The sequence below is a fragment of the Tinamus guttatus genome, unplaced genomic scaffold (genome assembly GCF_059628265.1).
Source record: "Tinamus guttatus ecotype Peru unplaced genomic scaffold, ASM5962826v1 Tinamus_guttatus_pri_ptg000247l, whole genome shotgun sequence".
Taxonomy (NCBI): domain Eukaryota; kingdom Metazoa; phylum Chordata; class Aves; order Tinamiformes; family Tinamidae; genus Tinamus; species Tinamus guttatus.
In genome coordinates, this window is record NW_028288781.1 from 7,520,693 (window position 1) to 7,536,968 (window position 16,276).

General features: G+C 43.4%; 1 protein-coding gene across 1 annotated transcript in view; it reads right to left on the reverse strand.

The window, feature by feature from the left end:
- Nucleotides 1-15,836, reverse strand: part of DCHS2 (dachsous cadherin-related 2) — a 49,721-nt gene extending 33,885 nt beyond the window's left edge. The window contains exon 1 of the mRNA XM_088526489.1: nt 14,037-15,836. Within this exon, the coding sequence (XP_088382615.1) occupies nt 14,037-15,836 (1,800 nt within the window). The remainder of the gene's footprint in view (nt 1-14,036) is intronic.
- Between the last annotated feature and the right edge of the window lie 440 nt (nt 15,837-16,276).

Below are 16,276 nucleotides of genomic sequence, written 5' to 3' on the forward strand. Positions count from 1 at the left end.
AGTGTCACCAATATCAGCTGTAATCTCCCCACAGAACATTAGGCTACCAGTTTTGGCATTTAAATGAATTTATCATTCTTCCCAAATGCTCCAGAGGCCAGAGGTGCACAGATGCTTCTATTCCTGCTACAGAACCCCAACAGGCCTCTCTACTTGGGCTGCAGCTGAGCAGGTAACTGGCCACACCACAGCTGCACGTCTTGAGAAAGCTCCAACCAGATGAGAACACAGCAAGGCTGCTGCTCAGCAGCCAAAGTCGCTTCTTCAGCCAATGCCTCTTCTCAATTTGACCATTTATTAACTTTCCATCACAAAACAGTTCATATTCAAAGCTTCCAATCCCAATCTTCAAGGCTCGATCCCAATCTTCTGACCTTCTTCACGGATAGTAAAGCCATTTCCAGAGGAACAGCTTTTCTAACTTTACATCTATTTCATGTCACATGTTCAGATATTTTTTTCCATGATGGGAATCTCCCAATAATTTGGTGAGCATTTGCAGAAGAGATGAAGAAGGCAAACCTCAGCTTTACCCAAAGCAGAAAGCAAAAACGTTTTTTTCCCTTAAACTGCTCTTTTGACAACAATGACGGAAACCAAATTCCCCAAAAGTAAACAACAGAAGTTAGTCACCACTGCCAAAAGATGGGAAAGAAGATCGGATTTGTGATCCTCTAGGCAAACAAATACCATGGTAAGAGGCACTGTCTCTTTTAAGAGAGACAGATGTGTAAGTCTTCCGATTGAACAAAATAATTTCCAGATGATTATAAAACTTCATAATAAAGCAATAAACACTGAAGTGTGTATGTAAACATGAAGCAGGGATAGATAGAAAGAAGAGAATTACTGCAGGACTACCACCAAGGAAAGACTCACTGCTATCTTGAGCCTAAAGAGAAAAGGAAGAAAAGCTGTTGCTGATATCCATAAGAGGAAAATGTAAATCTGATTATGCTAATTCTCATATATTTATCCTATATATCCTTATTTACCCTCTATGTTCTTCCCTTTATCTATGTAGTCTCATTGATCTAACAAGACTATGCAACTACAGCTACAGACCAAACTGAAAGTATTAAACCATTTTGAAATATCATGCTAAAGTGTGTATTATGGAATACACACATGGAGTTCATATATTCTTAGATGCACACATATTCAAACCCATACAGAACACAGTTCACAAGAAGAACATAGTACTTTTCTGAATGCTACATCACCACACTGCAGATCAGAAATATATCCTTCAATAACGTGATTTCACCAAGCTAAACAGACACATGTAACCACTAAAGCAAAATTCCTAGAGATGTATTATGAGAATAAGCATCTTTATAGTATTAATATTTGACAGGCTTAGGAAAAACAGACATTTTTGTATGCCAGCAAATAAGAACATAGGCAAGCTTTATAAATCAGATTTAATGGATTCCTCCAGTCATTAATGTTTCACAGCACTGTCTCATTTTACACTTTAACAGCTTTTCTGTCTATGCACCCAACTTCCTGTACAATGGTCTGAATAAGAAAGTGGCACCAAAGCTCTGGCTGTCATGCTAAATAAACACTTGTGACTCCAGAGAAGAAGCAGGTCAGTTGTGCAGGCCCTACAGCTTGCCAATCCTGCCAGTTTTTGTCCCAGAAGATAACGCACGCGGCATTCCTTGGGCTCTGTAGCTGCATCTGCCATGCTTCTAGAGCCAGGGTGCACAAAATACTCTTTTATATTTTCTTACAGATTCTACCCCACAGGGTTCCCCCTGGTGCCTCCTCTGGAAATTCACATTGAATTTTGTCAAGTAGCCTTAATAACAAAGTTAATAACAAAGTTGTGAAAACAAGTCTTAGGACATCTATTCAACTTCCACAAACTTGGAGCCGAGTATAAGCAGCCATGTAAATTGTCACCACTCCAGTGCAGAACATGACACCCAGCCACGGGGGATATTACTCACAATGGTGGATGGATTTTTTTTTTTCAATTGCTCAAGTCTCTTGCTCTATCTAAGGACAATGAATGCAAGCCTCATGGAAACATGGGAGCCTTCCTACAAGAAACTAAAAAGCAGCTGTTAAATTTCTCATTCTTTTCTAAGCTCTGATTTCACAGTCAGGAGTCAGTTTTACAAAGAAAGTGGATGCCTGGTTTCCTTTTTTACAATAGGACCTGACCTGTTTGTTTTGGAGCTCCTCAGAAGAAGGCAGTAGGACGCACTACAGCTGTTGAGCTCCGGAAGAACTAAGATTTCTTTCTGTAATAAAATACTGCCTATGGTCATTTTAAAGGTATAAAATGTGTGGTTTTAAATTTATTTTAGAGTGGTTGCTGGGCAATGGTATCTATGAAGTACCTAGGCAGTCTACATAGCTGGTGTGGATTTTTTCCTGCAAGACACCTGGAAATTTGGCAGCCACTGTGAATTAAGATAGTCATACAAAGTTCTCCAATTCTTGCAGCTTTCAGAAATCAAACTTTGACTTTTACATTGTATTTCTTTGAGTTCAGACAGTGAAATCAAGGTGTATTTAATATGTGTGTGTGTATGCTTTTATACACACACACACACATATAAAAAGGTAGGCTGAAACAGATTAGATTTGTTCACAATAGCTATCCTCACAATATCATAGCAATACAGAGAATGTTTATGAAAGTTGAAAACCTTAAAAAAATACTAAAAGTTATAACAAATTTATGTTATAATACTAATGAAAATAGAGTTGTCAGGCTTCAGAAACAAATGAAAATCTAAAGGCCAGGTGCAAGGACGTTGAATTCTTGCTGCTGTACATGACCGCTCCAATTGCAGTCAGCGACATAACTTAAATTGCAATACAACATGAATATACTATTTAATGCCAGACCTATATGAGCAGGAATGGCATTATAACAGACCACAAGAACCAAATATGATACAGTTAAAAGCAGTCTCAATCTGTATACTTAAAGCCTAGATTAGGTTATTATGTACTTACAGGTACTTAAGCATCTAGACAAAGCCTAAGATACTTGCCATTATCAAAGGCATTATGACAGGACAAGACATTACAGGAAGAGAACTGCAGGAAGAGAGTTCCTCCGATATGATCATTTTGTATACATTTTGAAGAGCATCACCTCTTGGGCCTCCAAAGAGTTACAAAAGATCATACGGATAAGAAATCATTGCTAAAGGGAAGTTTTCACAACTTTACAGTGGTTAGAACTTCCATTTTGAGTGAACAAGGAATTCTGATTTACGACTGACTATAGAGTAGAGAATGTTCATGGCCAGAAATACAGTAGAAAACCTGTATTTTGATATCAAAATATAACAACATTGCCAGAATCAGAAAATATGACAGTTAAAAATATCAAAGCTTTGTATATTAAATTCGCCAATACATGTCCATAATTCTTTACAGGAAGGAAATAGACTGACCACCATCTTGGATAAGGTTGCGTTTGAGGCTTATCAGCCATGCTGCAGAGGGATAAAAATAGCAAGTGTCTTTAGTTGACTTAATTAGAAAAAGAGGAACCCTGCCACACATCAAAACAGCATCATGACAGTACTAGATGTTCAGCATCTGTCACATTGATGTTACTAAGTGCTCCTGATGCTAAAGCATGAAAACGCAAATGTTGCTGACAACAACCATAAAAGCTTATTCAATAATCTATTGCCATCTGTATTACTGAAAGCACATTTTTCATTTAAACAAATTCTTTAACAGCATGCAGAACAAATGACTATTCTGGTTTACACTATGAAATACTCCAATACGATCCTACAAAGCAAAAGTCTAACAAGACAACTAAAAGGAAACATCACACAAGTAAAACCTCATTATATATTTGGAAATGTTATTCTATCAAAAAAACCAGTCTTCACAGTTCATATATCTTTCAGTTTATCATGTTATTATTTACAATATGATGAGTTTCATGGGATAAAAAGAGTGGTGCAGTAATGCATGTATATCATATGGGCAACCTTGGGAGGTTATCTTTCAGACAGGATGTACAAGACGATTTAATAAGCTGAATCAGTTTCAGTTGCAAATGAAGTAAGAAAAATAAACTAATCACGTGGTCAAGACACTGAAACACAAAGCATCTTGATAAAATGTTAAAATAGAGAACAAGAAACAAAATCTGTTTCATATTTAATGAGAAAGACTGTCCAAAAAAAAAAAAAAAGGCCCATTGCCAGACTGATTTTTAGCATTATCACTCTCCTACATATTGCTTAGTTCAACCTATTTACCTGGAAGTGTGTCTGCATAGAGGTCTTAGCAGTATTGGTATGTTACTTCTACTTTCTGTATCATTGGATTTAAAGGCAAAAGGCTTCCCAGTAGGCCCTCAAAACTGGGCCCTGACATAGATGAACTGGAAAAAGTAACTAAATATTATTTTTAAATTCCCTCTATTAAAAAAATAGTTTGAAATACTTGCTGGATATTCCTTCTGGGTATCATCTCTACCAATACTTAAAAATAAAAATCTGCTGTGCAGGTTCTCTGCAATTTGACACAAAGAGGATTTCCCAATCAAATAATAAAGCTGATGAATGGCAGAACATTTGACTACTTCCATTTAGTATCAAGTTAACGTAACACATTGTTGTAAAGCTCACTATAGCGTGACCTAGTAACTTTTAAGTATGCAGGCACTTAGCACATCTCAGTAGCTTAAGAATATTTTTCATATACTATCAAAACAGCTAAGTAAAGACAGAAAGATTACACACAAAGCCACCTAATACCACCTTATTAAACCCATTCACTTCTAATACCAGAGAGCAACAACGTGAACTCCAGTGAAGGAGCATTCAACAAAATATGATCCTTGCTACATTCAAAAACAGGCTACGAGAATTACAGAAGCCTTAAATCGAATCACCAAAAACTTCTCCCAACTGCAGTTATAAGCCTTTGGGATGAACAGACATTCAGTATATCTGTTGTCTACATTCATTAAGATTTTAATTGCAATATGCAATTTAGAATTTCCAGTAATCTCTGTCTCATGCCTTTCCATTTTCCTGTTCGTAACATACACTAACCAAAGAACACTAACACACAAAAATATCATTGATATCGTACTCCACTGAGTGGCAAATGAAGACAAGGGGCACATGTAATACTGAAGAGGTGAAATTTCTAGGGAATGGGAGTGAATGGGAGTGGGAACACTAATAATCTCTCACGCAGGAATGAAATGTATTAGGCTATTAACTGCCTAAGTGTTATATGCCACTGTAGCAGATGCAGTTGAGGCTGTACTCTTAAAGACTGTAAACATTTGAACAAAGCAATTAGGTTCTGAAGTAGCTAGTTACCACTCTCAGCAAGCACCAGGAAAGCTTTACCACAGTGTTCCCAGAGGAAAAGGTGCTCTTGAAGATTTTCACATTTTAATCCATTTCTGCAACTTCACTGGAAGCCCCTCACAGGTCAGCCACTTGACCTTTACGAAGCAGAACTGTGATTTACTGTCCAGGACTTTTTTCTCTTTCAATTCTCCTCTCTTCAGTCCAATTTCTGAACAATAATTTCATTTCCTGGTTTTCTTGTCATAAATTCCCCAGGAAATATCCTAGTATTCTATAGTGTCTCTTCAGAATAGTATCACAACAGTAAGAACTCCTTCAGAACTAAAAATACTATCCAAGCACAAGTCTACAGCTGCGATTCTGGAAAACTGGATTACCAATCTGAACTGTACTTGGACTTACAATTAGGAAAAAAACATTTATATATAGCACTATACACAAACTTTCTAGCAAGAGGTTACTCCTCCTTCTCCACAAGGAAGGGGTGGACAGAGTGGGAAATACCTAAACAATATAAATTCAGTATGAGGGGATAAAACACAAGGTTATATATATTAAAAGAAAAATAAGAAGAAAGAAGAACATAGACAGGTAATTTTCAGAAAGAAGAAAGAAATTGGGGTCTTATTTAATTGGAGTCATGCAAGACTCCTGAGAGAACAAAACGTGAGAAAAGCCCTCTATGTGAAAAAAAGCTGGAAGCTGCAGAAGCCAAGGGAAGCTGAGCTGAATCCCTACAGTCACTTGAAAGATTTATGGCATCTCCAGAAGGTGCTTTGAGACCTCACGGAGTTTCAGATTCCAGAGGCTTAAAGAATGTATGGACTAATGAAATAAATCCCTAACACAGCAACCAGTGAAGTATCGCACCACAGAAGAAGCCCTACTAGCAACTCCTGTTAACTCATACAGTATTAAAAAAATATATAGAATGAATTCACATGTGAATCCATGAGCCAAGAGAAATAGAAAGTTAGTTCTCTGAATCAGAGGATGAGATTACAACAGTTGGAAAGCGTTGTGCTAATGCTCAAGGGCAGGTTGGCTAGTGGGTTCCCCCCACCCCAGCATCACATGGAATAAAGCTGAGTATCTGCTACAGGCCTCTTCAGCCCCAAAGTTAGATTTGAGGATATACAGGGAGAATTACTCTGCTCTGGAGGAAAGACTAGCACCCCAAATCATTTCTTTACAAGGCAGTAATTTCTCAGATAGAGACTGTCAAGAATAATAAGAGTTATGAGGCATAAATATTTCATATCATGTCATTATAACTTGATCTTAAAATTCAGCTGGAAGAATAAACAACAGTCTAACTCATAGTTTATAAGAGGTAAACAAATAATATTAAAAATTAAAGGAACCAATTAACAGACATATGGACAAAGTCAGCGATTTGGATAAGAGGGAAGTATGGGACTTAATCATGATAAAAATTATGCAGATATTCATTAAAAAAAAAAAGAGTAAGGCGCTATCATGTGCTAGGACAAAATTACAGGATCCTGTTAAAATGCATGAGAGCTGAAAGATGCATTGCTCCCTTCTGCAAACAGCATTGTGGCCATGGCAACTAATGGGAGTAAGAACACAGAAATGGCAGTTACACCTCATCAAGTTAAAACTCAAGCAGCATTCAAAGTGAGAGGATCCAGTCTAGAACTATTAAAGAACTGAAGCAAAACTACATGCTCACAGCAAGCACTATTCTCAATCTTAACACATTCATCTCCCTTTAAAATACCAAATGGAGGGCCTGTGTTTTTGAGAAGAGAAACAACTGAATATGAGCATCAGTCTGACTTAAGCAGATGGAAACTTCTGAACGAGTTTGGAAGAAAGCATAACGATGCCTCTGGCATTAAAACAGTTTGATCCCTTGCTAAGCAGCATTATTTCCATTATATGACTGCACGTAACGGCCTGTAAATGAACCGAGTGCCCCAAAAGGTCCTTTTCTATATACCACTGCCCCTTAAACTCACCAACTTAACTTTTGACAGCCAAAGAAGCTTACGCATAACATATACTCCAAGGCAACAACTCTGGCAACCTCATACTTGTTACTCTGGTGTTACCTGCTGTGCTTGAAGTTAAGCTTTCCAATGCTTCGCATTTGATGAAAACCTCTGCCTGCCCGTGTAGATGCAGCAATTCTGCTTTGTGCCCCAGAAACCTGGAGATGAGGTGGAAAAGACCTGCTGTAGCTGCTAGGAGCCTTTGGAGAGAACTGGCACTAAAGTTTGCACTGATAACCTCAGCAAAGCTTCTAACGTTCACCCACACCACTTAGAAAAACAGCCACCATTTAGTTTATGCCCTCACTGTAAACAAATATTCCTGAAAATTAAAATTAAAAATCTTCCAAATGCTATGTTTCAACTGTTGGGTTTTCACGCAGACACACATTAAACTAGCTGGGATTTTCAGAAGCTAAGAACCTTAAAAACAAAAGAAGAAACTCAACTTGTGTGGACATCAATGGCCTGATGTTGCTATACAGGACTACCATATGGCAGCATTTTACACTTACTTTGCTCAGGCTTGCACATGTGTGTGGCTTGGTAAGAGTCTATGAGAAAACATACAGTTTGTCACAAAGTCTATTACCAGTGCAGTCACAGTGCAGGACACAAGAGAAAAGGTTTTGAGAAATTACTACTCCGGAAAGGAGCTCAGAATTCAAAGCAACTACAAAATGCAGCAGGAAAACTGAAAGTGTTATATATATATATGTATATACACGCTTTATATAACACTTTATATATATATGTGTGTGTGTATAAATATATTTGTACATATATATATATATATGTACACACACATATATATATGAAGTATTTATTGGGGTTTTACAAGCTCATAATGTAATGCGCAAAAGAATAACTGCAATTGTCTCAAGCAGTTTCCCTAATTAACAAGGTACATCCAGTTCTTTGGATGCTACGCTAAACCATATGTCCTTGTTTATAATAGTTAAAAAAAAATGCACAAGTTGTTTGTCGCGCATATGTTTAGCCAGACACTAGTGTAAGAATTGCCCTTCCTGTTACCCCTTCCCCAGTCCCAGATGTAGGTACCGCCACTGGAAGTGGAGCAGACATAAGCGTGACAGCCTAATTCTCCGCACGAAGGGAGTAGCTGGGGAGGGAAAGGGAGGCAAAAAGCACTAGGCAAGAGCCTCACAAGGTCAATGCAGGAGACAGAGACATCTGTCAAGGCTGAGAGTTTTACCTTTTTTTTTTGCCACAAATACTACTGGTATTGCAACAGTTTTATCCCTAAAATAGAACAGCCTGTGAATACAATAAACAGGCCTGATAGTATGCTGATTTTTATTTTAAGTCTCATACACTACAGGAATCAGACCTAGTAAAATCTGGCACGGATGCAACGCGTGCCGTTGTGGGGAAGAGGAGACGAGAGGAGAATCTCGAGCTGCGAGCCTGATGCTGCGCAGCAGAAACTCTTCGGAACAAAACAGCATGTCAGAGCTCACAGATGGGATCCAATCTCCCAAAGCAACCTACGTATCAAAGGAAAGCAAAGGCTTCGGGGCAAAGCAAACAGGCACAAAAATGGGTTGCAACATATACATCTACTCTTCAAATACATTCTGCTTACTCTCAGCAGCAGATGCTACCGTAAGAGGTAAAGCTTTGGGCGCAAAGGCAAGTTTGGTCTGTAAAAAATGTATTTATATTATGGTCTGTAAAGAAAAGCCCAACCAAAAAAGTGCAACCTTTCTTTACATTGCTTGATTTACATGTGACTGAGCTAGTAATAGGAATTATGTTGATTTTGTACTCTGAACAGTTTCATTAAACCCATATATTTTAGTACAAAGTTCCTGCAGTCAAACACTATCTCCCTAAAAATCTCAACCAAGTAATTATCAAGAGAAATAACCAGAGCACTAACATCCAAGCACTGCTAGTCAGCACATGGGTCCTTAAAATCATTCCTTTTGCTTTAGCGTGTGCTGGCAGTTACAGTAAGTGCTGACAGTTACTACATTTGGTCACGCACATTTTACATAGAATAAAAGTGTCTAATTTACTGCATTTTTTTGCAAATATATATGCCTGCATTTATATATATGCACACTATTTTTTATTTTAGATAGATAGACAGGAGAACAGCTCAAAGTGAAAAGGTGAGAAAGGTCTGTACATCTATAGCAGCAATGCTCAATAGCATATCACCACTGCATATGCTCTCCAGGGATGGCATAAATCCCATGAAATTCTAGATATAATTCTACATTCACTAGAGAAGCATGTTTCGCTGAGTGCCAAAGAAATAAAAGGCTCCTGATTTTGTAGGGATTTTTATAGAGGAGTCTTAAAGCACTTAGAACTGATTAACTGCAATTTATAAATTTCATACTTTAAAAATCCATTACTTCTTCTGAAAGAAACCTCTTTAACATTATTGAACTGCTCTTTCAGACTGTTTCATAGCCTGTAAAATATAGACGTTCTTTCACTGCACCACCTATGTAAGATTTCGTTTTATCTCTTCCCCAACGGCACATTTCAGCATTGGCTCAATCCAACACAAGCACAAAGTGTTTCCCCCCAGGATGCGCTGTTAGCCCTTTATGCCGAGGGCAGGGTAGGGGTTGCTCAGACAAACGCTAGCATTAACACCCGACAGCACAAGCATATTGAATTGAACCCCATAAAACTTCTTAATTGTTTCTAAAACAAACTCGTGAATTTTAAAAGAGAAATTCAGCACGAATCATTGATGACCTTTCAGCATGCAAATAGAAGTTTGTTCTTTAGAATGAATCATTCAGCAAAAGAAAATAAAAATAAAAACTCATTCTGTGATGAGTCAGTCCATTTACGTACTAAGGTTAGAACTCAAATTCCAATTCATAGATTTCCCTGTGCTTTAAAATCTTCCAGGAAAGACTAAGGCTTCACTGTCTGCTGACTAGCAGCTTATGAAAATCCATACAGATGATAAACTGATATTAATATTCGATATATGAACAGAGAGGCCACACGCAGCCATTCACAGTTCATTAGTAATTTGCTAATAAATTGTTATAAATAATAATTTATAAATTATTGTTATAAAACAACGGCTGAACAACAATATATATTGTTATAAAACAACGGCTGAAGTCAGCTCTGCATAAAGGTGAACACTAGCAAAACCATTACACTTTGAATTGTGTTGCCTGCTAGCTAGTTCACAAAATAATTAATGCAGAAGGTCAGCAGCAATGAAAGAAAACTTCAGTAAAAATTCATTCAGTATTCTAAATAAAATTCTATACAATTCTAAAAAATAATAGTGGACTAGCTGATTCCCAATTCAGTAAAATACTAACCCAGATTGGATGAAATAAATAGGCTTGCATTAAAATTAGAAGTTAAATAATATTTTTGCTGTAACTGTACTTTAGCCTGGGTTTTGGTCTTCCTTGTTTCCATTATATTAGTTTGAAAATAAAATATCTCTCTAAGCCAACAAACTAAAATCTTCAGTCTTTGGCAGGTCCCTTTTTCAAGGTGGATGCAATGAAAACTGGACTTGGAAAGCTCAAGAAATGAGCAGAGGAATGCAAAGCCTAATCACTTTTATCTTCTTTGTGTCTCGCCTCTAATTAGAATGATGATTTTAGAGCTCTTTCTAATCCACATGAAACTGTGTGCTGGCTTCATGTCTGTTCTTTGTAACAGCAATATGGACGAAATGACCCAGAATGAAAAAGATCAAAGGAAGAACTATCCTTTCAGCTCCTTTTTCAGGATTTCTGGGCAAGAAAGGAGGAAAAAATGCAGTCTGCAGCCAATGCTGATACCTGGTCAGGGGCTTAATGGACAGGGAGCCTCCAAGTTTCCTTCCCTTACACCAGACAGAAAAAAAATCCTTTTTTTTCCCCTTTTTTTTTTCCTCCTTTTTTTTTTTCCAGAAAGCAGTGAAAAGTTAAAGAAAAGATACAGGTTGAAAGTGTTTTTTGAGAACTCTCTCCTTCTGCTAGGGTCTCTTGGAAATACGTGAATTTTAAATAAAAATAAAGAACTTCTCATATACACTAAGAACTTAAAAAAAATAACAACTTTAAAAAAATTCCTTCTTACATATATTGTTGCCCTCAAATACATTTTCTAAAAGTCTACAGGCTTTTCCCTAATTTCTGATATACTCATATTTTCTCTGATATTTTCAGTTTTAGACAAAATCTTTCCTTGAGGTCATTGCACTTACCTCTCCCCTCCACCTCAACATCATAAAGTCTGCTATTTTAAAATAAAAAAGAACTGAAGAGCTCTAACCTGTGAGTTTAAACAGTTTCCTTAATGCAGCTGAAAAGTGAAAGCTGTCATAACACCAGAATATATATTGGCCTTTATCATTTGATGGACAACATATAGCTTTAAAGGCAATAGGCATTATTTTCTTTAAATAAGACATAGAAGAAATAAGTTTAGAACATAGCTACTGATATAACTGTCAAGAAATCATGACAATTCACCCTTTCTTTTCAAGATCAATTACAAATACTTAATTTGTTAAATCTACCATAAGAATGCATGTTCTATATAAACTGAACTATATTCATGTTATAGAATAGACGAGAAGATTTCAAATCCTGACAAAACTGGCAGGGACCTCTGTACTGTAATTCTGAGCTGTATAGCACTAATACTAAAGAAAACCATTGCAGTAAGTATTGAAAAGTACTTTAGTCAGACCAAAAAAAAAAAAAAGAAAAGAAAATTAAGAATCAGAATTAATCTATGATAGCAAGGCAGGTCTAAGGCAAAGTTTTATTCATTAGTTTATTAAATTAAATTAGGAGAATGACTCAGAAGAGACATACTTCATTACATTCATCACTCTTAGGCCACAGATGCAATCATCAGAGGCATAAATTGCCTATATCAAATCCACCTGAAATTGCTGAACTGACACCAAAGAGTAAAGAAATATGATACAACAACACTCAGAACTCTGCAGGCATTTATATTTACGTTAGTCCATGAGAATGGGATGAAAAGTACAGTGGGAAAAACAGGAAGCAGCCAGAGGTTCTCCAATGCTTTCCTCCAGCTGATCTCATTCCTAGGCCATGGTGGAGCGCCTCAGAAAATCAATTCATGCTCTGCAGAAAGTTACCTTCTCTCAGCCTGTCCTATCTTCTTACTAGGCACCTATGCCATAAGGAACAATCTTTTATCAATAAAGAAAAGCCTAAAAACATGTTTGGAATAAAGCAGTGTTTCCAGAAACTTCTGCAAACTCTTTATCCCCAAAGTGTGCAGTTAACTATTCTAACCAGTGAATTCTTCCAGAGCAGGAAAAATTGGTAAAGGACAGATCTACACGCAAGTTGAATCACCTCATATAACTAGTCCATAAGTTATTATTCCAAAGGGGAAGAGGATGTAAAGAAAACCAAAGTAATAATCACAGTAGTAGTAAAAGATTTCCCAGAAGGAGAAAAAAAAAAAAAGCCAATTAGCAACACATAGTCAAAAATGCCTTTCCCAGATTGCTTGTAGCTCCAAAACCTATTAAAGCCAGTACACAACAAAACACAAACATCTCTGTGGCAGTTGAGGATTACCCTGCAAGCAGAAACACCTGCTTGCTCCCCTGGTGGCTCATGCTCACCTGCTGCTCCTCCTGCCCATGTGTCTCACACCTCATCCTCGTTCACCTTTGGCTTTAACCTTCCAGGTGCGATTGCTCAGTCACAAGGCCATTTTTTAAAAACTCTCTAAACAGGATTATGGTAGCGTGGTGACAGCTTCAAAAGTGAATACACCATGCACGCTGTGCACCATATGAGACATCTTTGACTTGCTAGAGTATTTGCTTCCTCAATTAGTATATCAAAATGTATAATGAAAAATACACACATCTCTACACCTCCTCAAAACAAAACAAAACAAAAAGTCTCACAAGCCCTTGAAAATTCTTGTATATGACTAAATCAAATGTAAAAATCACTAGTCACTGACTCCAACAGTGCTCTAAAGCTGTCACATTTTCTCCCAGTCATTTTCCCGAGCTCTGTTTCAGCACCACGGACTGCTGCCCACACAGCCACACTCACCGACACCACTGCAGCCGAGACGGGGCGGAAGGTACCCACATCACCTCACTTTTGTGAAGTGCCTTCACCTGGGATTCACTGCTGGGAATTTCCTACTGCTGGAAAAGGCTTTGCCTTGTTCTAACGTATGAATTCTGAAATCTCCTTCCAAGCTAAAAGCAAAGGGATATCTGCCTAATATCGGCATTGCAACACCCCCATTCAGCTCCACTGGCAAAGAATGAATTATTTTCGGCTAAACAAGTAAAAAGTCTTCATTAATCATTTTCTGTAAAGGCAGAATGAGTTGATTCTCATTAGCCGAGAGGGCCCGGTGGAATTATTACAAAGCCACCGAATTGCTTCTTAATTGCAGGTGCTGGCTTGGCTGGTTCCTCCATGCAGCGGGACACTGGTACACATCACGCTAGCTTGCAAAGGCAGGTTGCACCGCTCTTACCCTGAGCACCAACCCAAGCCCTTGGAAGTATGCGACACTTTAAACCCCCATGAGATTTAATGAGCGCTGACACCTAAACAGCTCCGCGCTTCTGCGCTCCTCACCTGCACCCGCACTCTGTGACTCTACAGCTGGGACACCCCGGGGGCAATGAATAAACGCACAAGCAACGGGATGCGGGCGCGCTCACCTGCAGCAGGCAGCGCCCGGGCGGCGCGTGCTCGCGGAGGCGCGCGGCGTAGCGCGGGCGCGCGAAGGCGGGCGCGTTGTCGTTGGCGTCGCGCACGCGCACGCTGAGGCGGCAGGCGGCGGCGCGCGGCGGGCGGCCGCCGTCGCGCGCCACCACGCGCAGCTCCAGCGCCGCCCGGCGCTCGCGGTCCAGCGGCGCGCGGACGCGCACGGCGCCGCTGCGCGCGTCGATGCGCAGCAGCGCCAGCGCGGCCGGCTCGCCCTCGAGCGCGTAGCGCAGCGCCGCGTTGGGCGAGCCGGGCTCGTCGGCGTCGAAGGCGCGCACGCGGAGCACGGCCGTGCCCGGCGGCGCCGCCTCGGACACGGCGGCGCGGTAGTGCGGCCGCGGGAAGGCGGGCGCCTCGTCGTTGACGTCGGCGACGCGCAGCAGCAGCGGCCGCTCGGCCGAGAGCGGCGGGGCGCCGCCGTCCGTGGCGCGGAGGCGCAGCGCGTAGCGGTCGCGGCGCTCGCGGTCGAGGGGCGCCGCCACGCAGAGCAGGAAGACGCCGGCGCCCGCGGCGCGCAGCGCGAAGGCGCCCTCGGCGCCGCGCAGCGACAGCGACACGGCGCCGCCCGCCTCCCCCTCCTCGTCGGCGTCCGAGACGGAGACGCGCGCCACGTAGTCGCCGGGCCGCGCGCCCTCCGACACGCGCGGGCCGCCGCTCTCGGTGAGGAAGAGCACGCGGATGGCGGGCCGGTTGTCGTTCACGTCGAGCACGGCCACGGAGACGAGCGCGCGGGAGAGCTCGGGCTGCGCGCCGCCGTCGCGCGCCTCCACGACGAGGCGGTGCAGGGCGCGCGCCTCGCGGTCCAGCGGGCGGCGCAGGCGGAGGACGCCGCTGCGCGCCCCCAGCGCGAAGAAGCCGTGCGGGTCGCTCTGGCGGCGGTCGATGGCGTAGCGCACCTCGCCGTTGGCGCCCAGGTCGGGGTCGGTGGCGAGCAGGCGGCACACGGCGGAGCCCGGCGGCGCGTCCTCGCGCACTCGCGCCCGGTACTCGGCCTGCGCGAAGGCGGGCGCGTTGTCGTTCTCGTCCAGCACGCGCACGGCCACGCGCAGGCGGGCGCGGCGCCGCGGGCTGCCGCCGTCCCACGCCTCCACGAGCAGCCCGTGCGCGTCCGCGCGCTCGCGGTCCAGGCGCCGCAGCAGCACCAGGTCCAGCGGCTCCGGCGCGGCGCCCGGCGCCGGCCGCCCGTAGCGCAGCTGGAAGAGCGGCGGCTCCTCGGGCGCGCCGCCCGCCGCCAGCAGCGTGTAGCCCTGCGTGCCGAAGCGGCCCGCGTCGGGGTCGCGGGCGCCGGGCAGGCGGAAGGCGGCCCCGGGCGGCGTGAGCTCGGAGATGTTGAGCTGCAGGCGCTGCAGCGGGAAGCGCGGCGCGTGGTCGTTCACGTCGCTCACGGCGATCTCCACCTGCACCACGTCGCCGCGCAGCGTGGCCGCCGCGAAGCTGTAGCGCGCGCGGCGCTCCCGGTCCAGCCGCCGCGCCGTGCGGATGACGCCCGTGTCCGTGTCCACGTGGAAGTCGGCCAGCAGCGCCGACTCGCCGCTCCCCTCCGACAGCAGGAAGCCGCCCGGCTGCGCCGCGCCCGCCGGCAGCCCCGCGCGGATGTCGCCCACGGGCGTCCCCGCCGGCAGCCCCTCGTCCACGAGCAGGCTGAGGTTGTACACGGGCGCCGCGCGCACCCGCAGCACCCACAGCAGCGCCAGCGCCACGGACGGGGCGCCCGCCGCGCGCGGGGAGCCCCGCGGCAGCCGCCGCCGCTCCATGCCGAGCCGCGCGCGGGAGCCGCCGCCGCCGGGAAGGGCAAGTGCGAGCGGGGGGCGGGCTGGGCGGCCCCCCCGCCCGCGCAGCGCCCGCCCCCGGCACCGCGGCCGCGGAGGGGGCGGGCAGCGGCGGCGCGCCCGGAGGGACGGGAGCGCGCGAGGGGGAGCGCGCCGCGCTTCACGGTCTGCTCCTCGCGGAACGGCCCGCGCTCTGCGCTCGCGTGATGTAGGCGAGCTCAGGGCGCCGAGCAGCGCAGGGAAGCGGTTACTAGAAAGGAACTGTCACGTGGAGTGTTTTAAGGATGAGTTAGAGTTTGCTGAAGTGACACTGAGAATATCATCATGCGTAGCCTTTGCAGACGAAGATATGGGAAGGGCTTTACCCACGTTTGCTGCAAGCGCGCTGATGGCTAAAAAGACCAATATGGGAAAGGCAAGTCTGG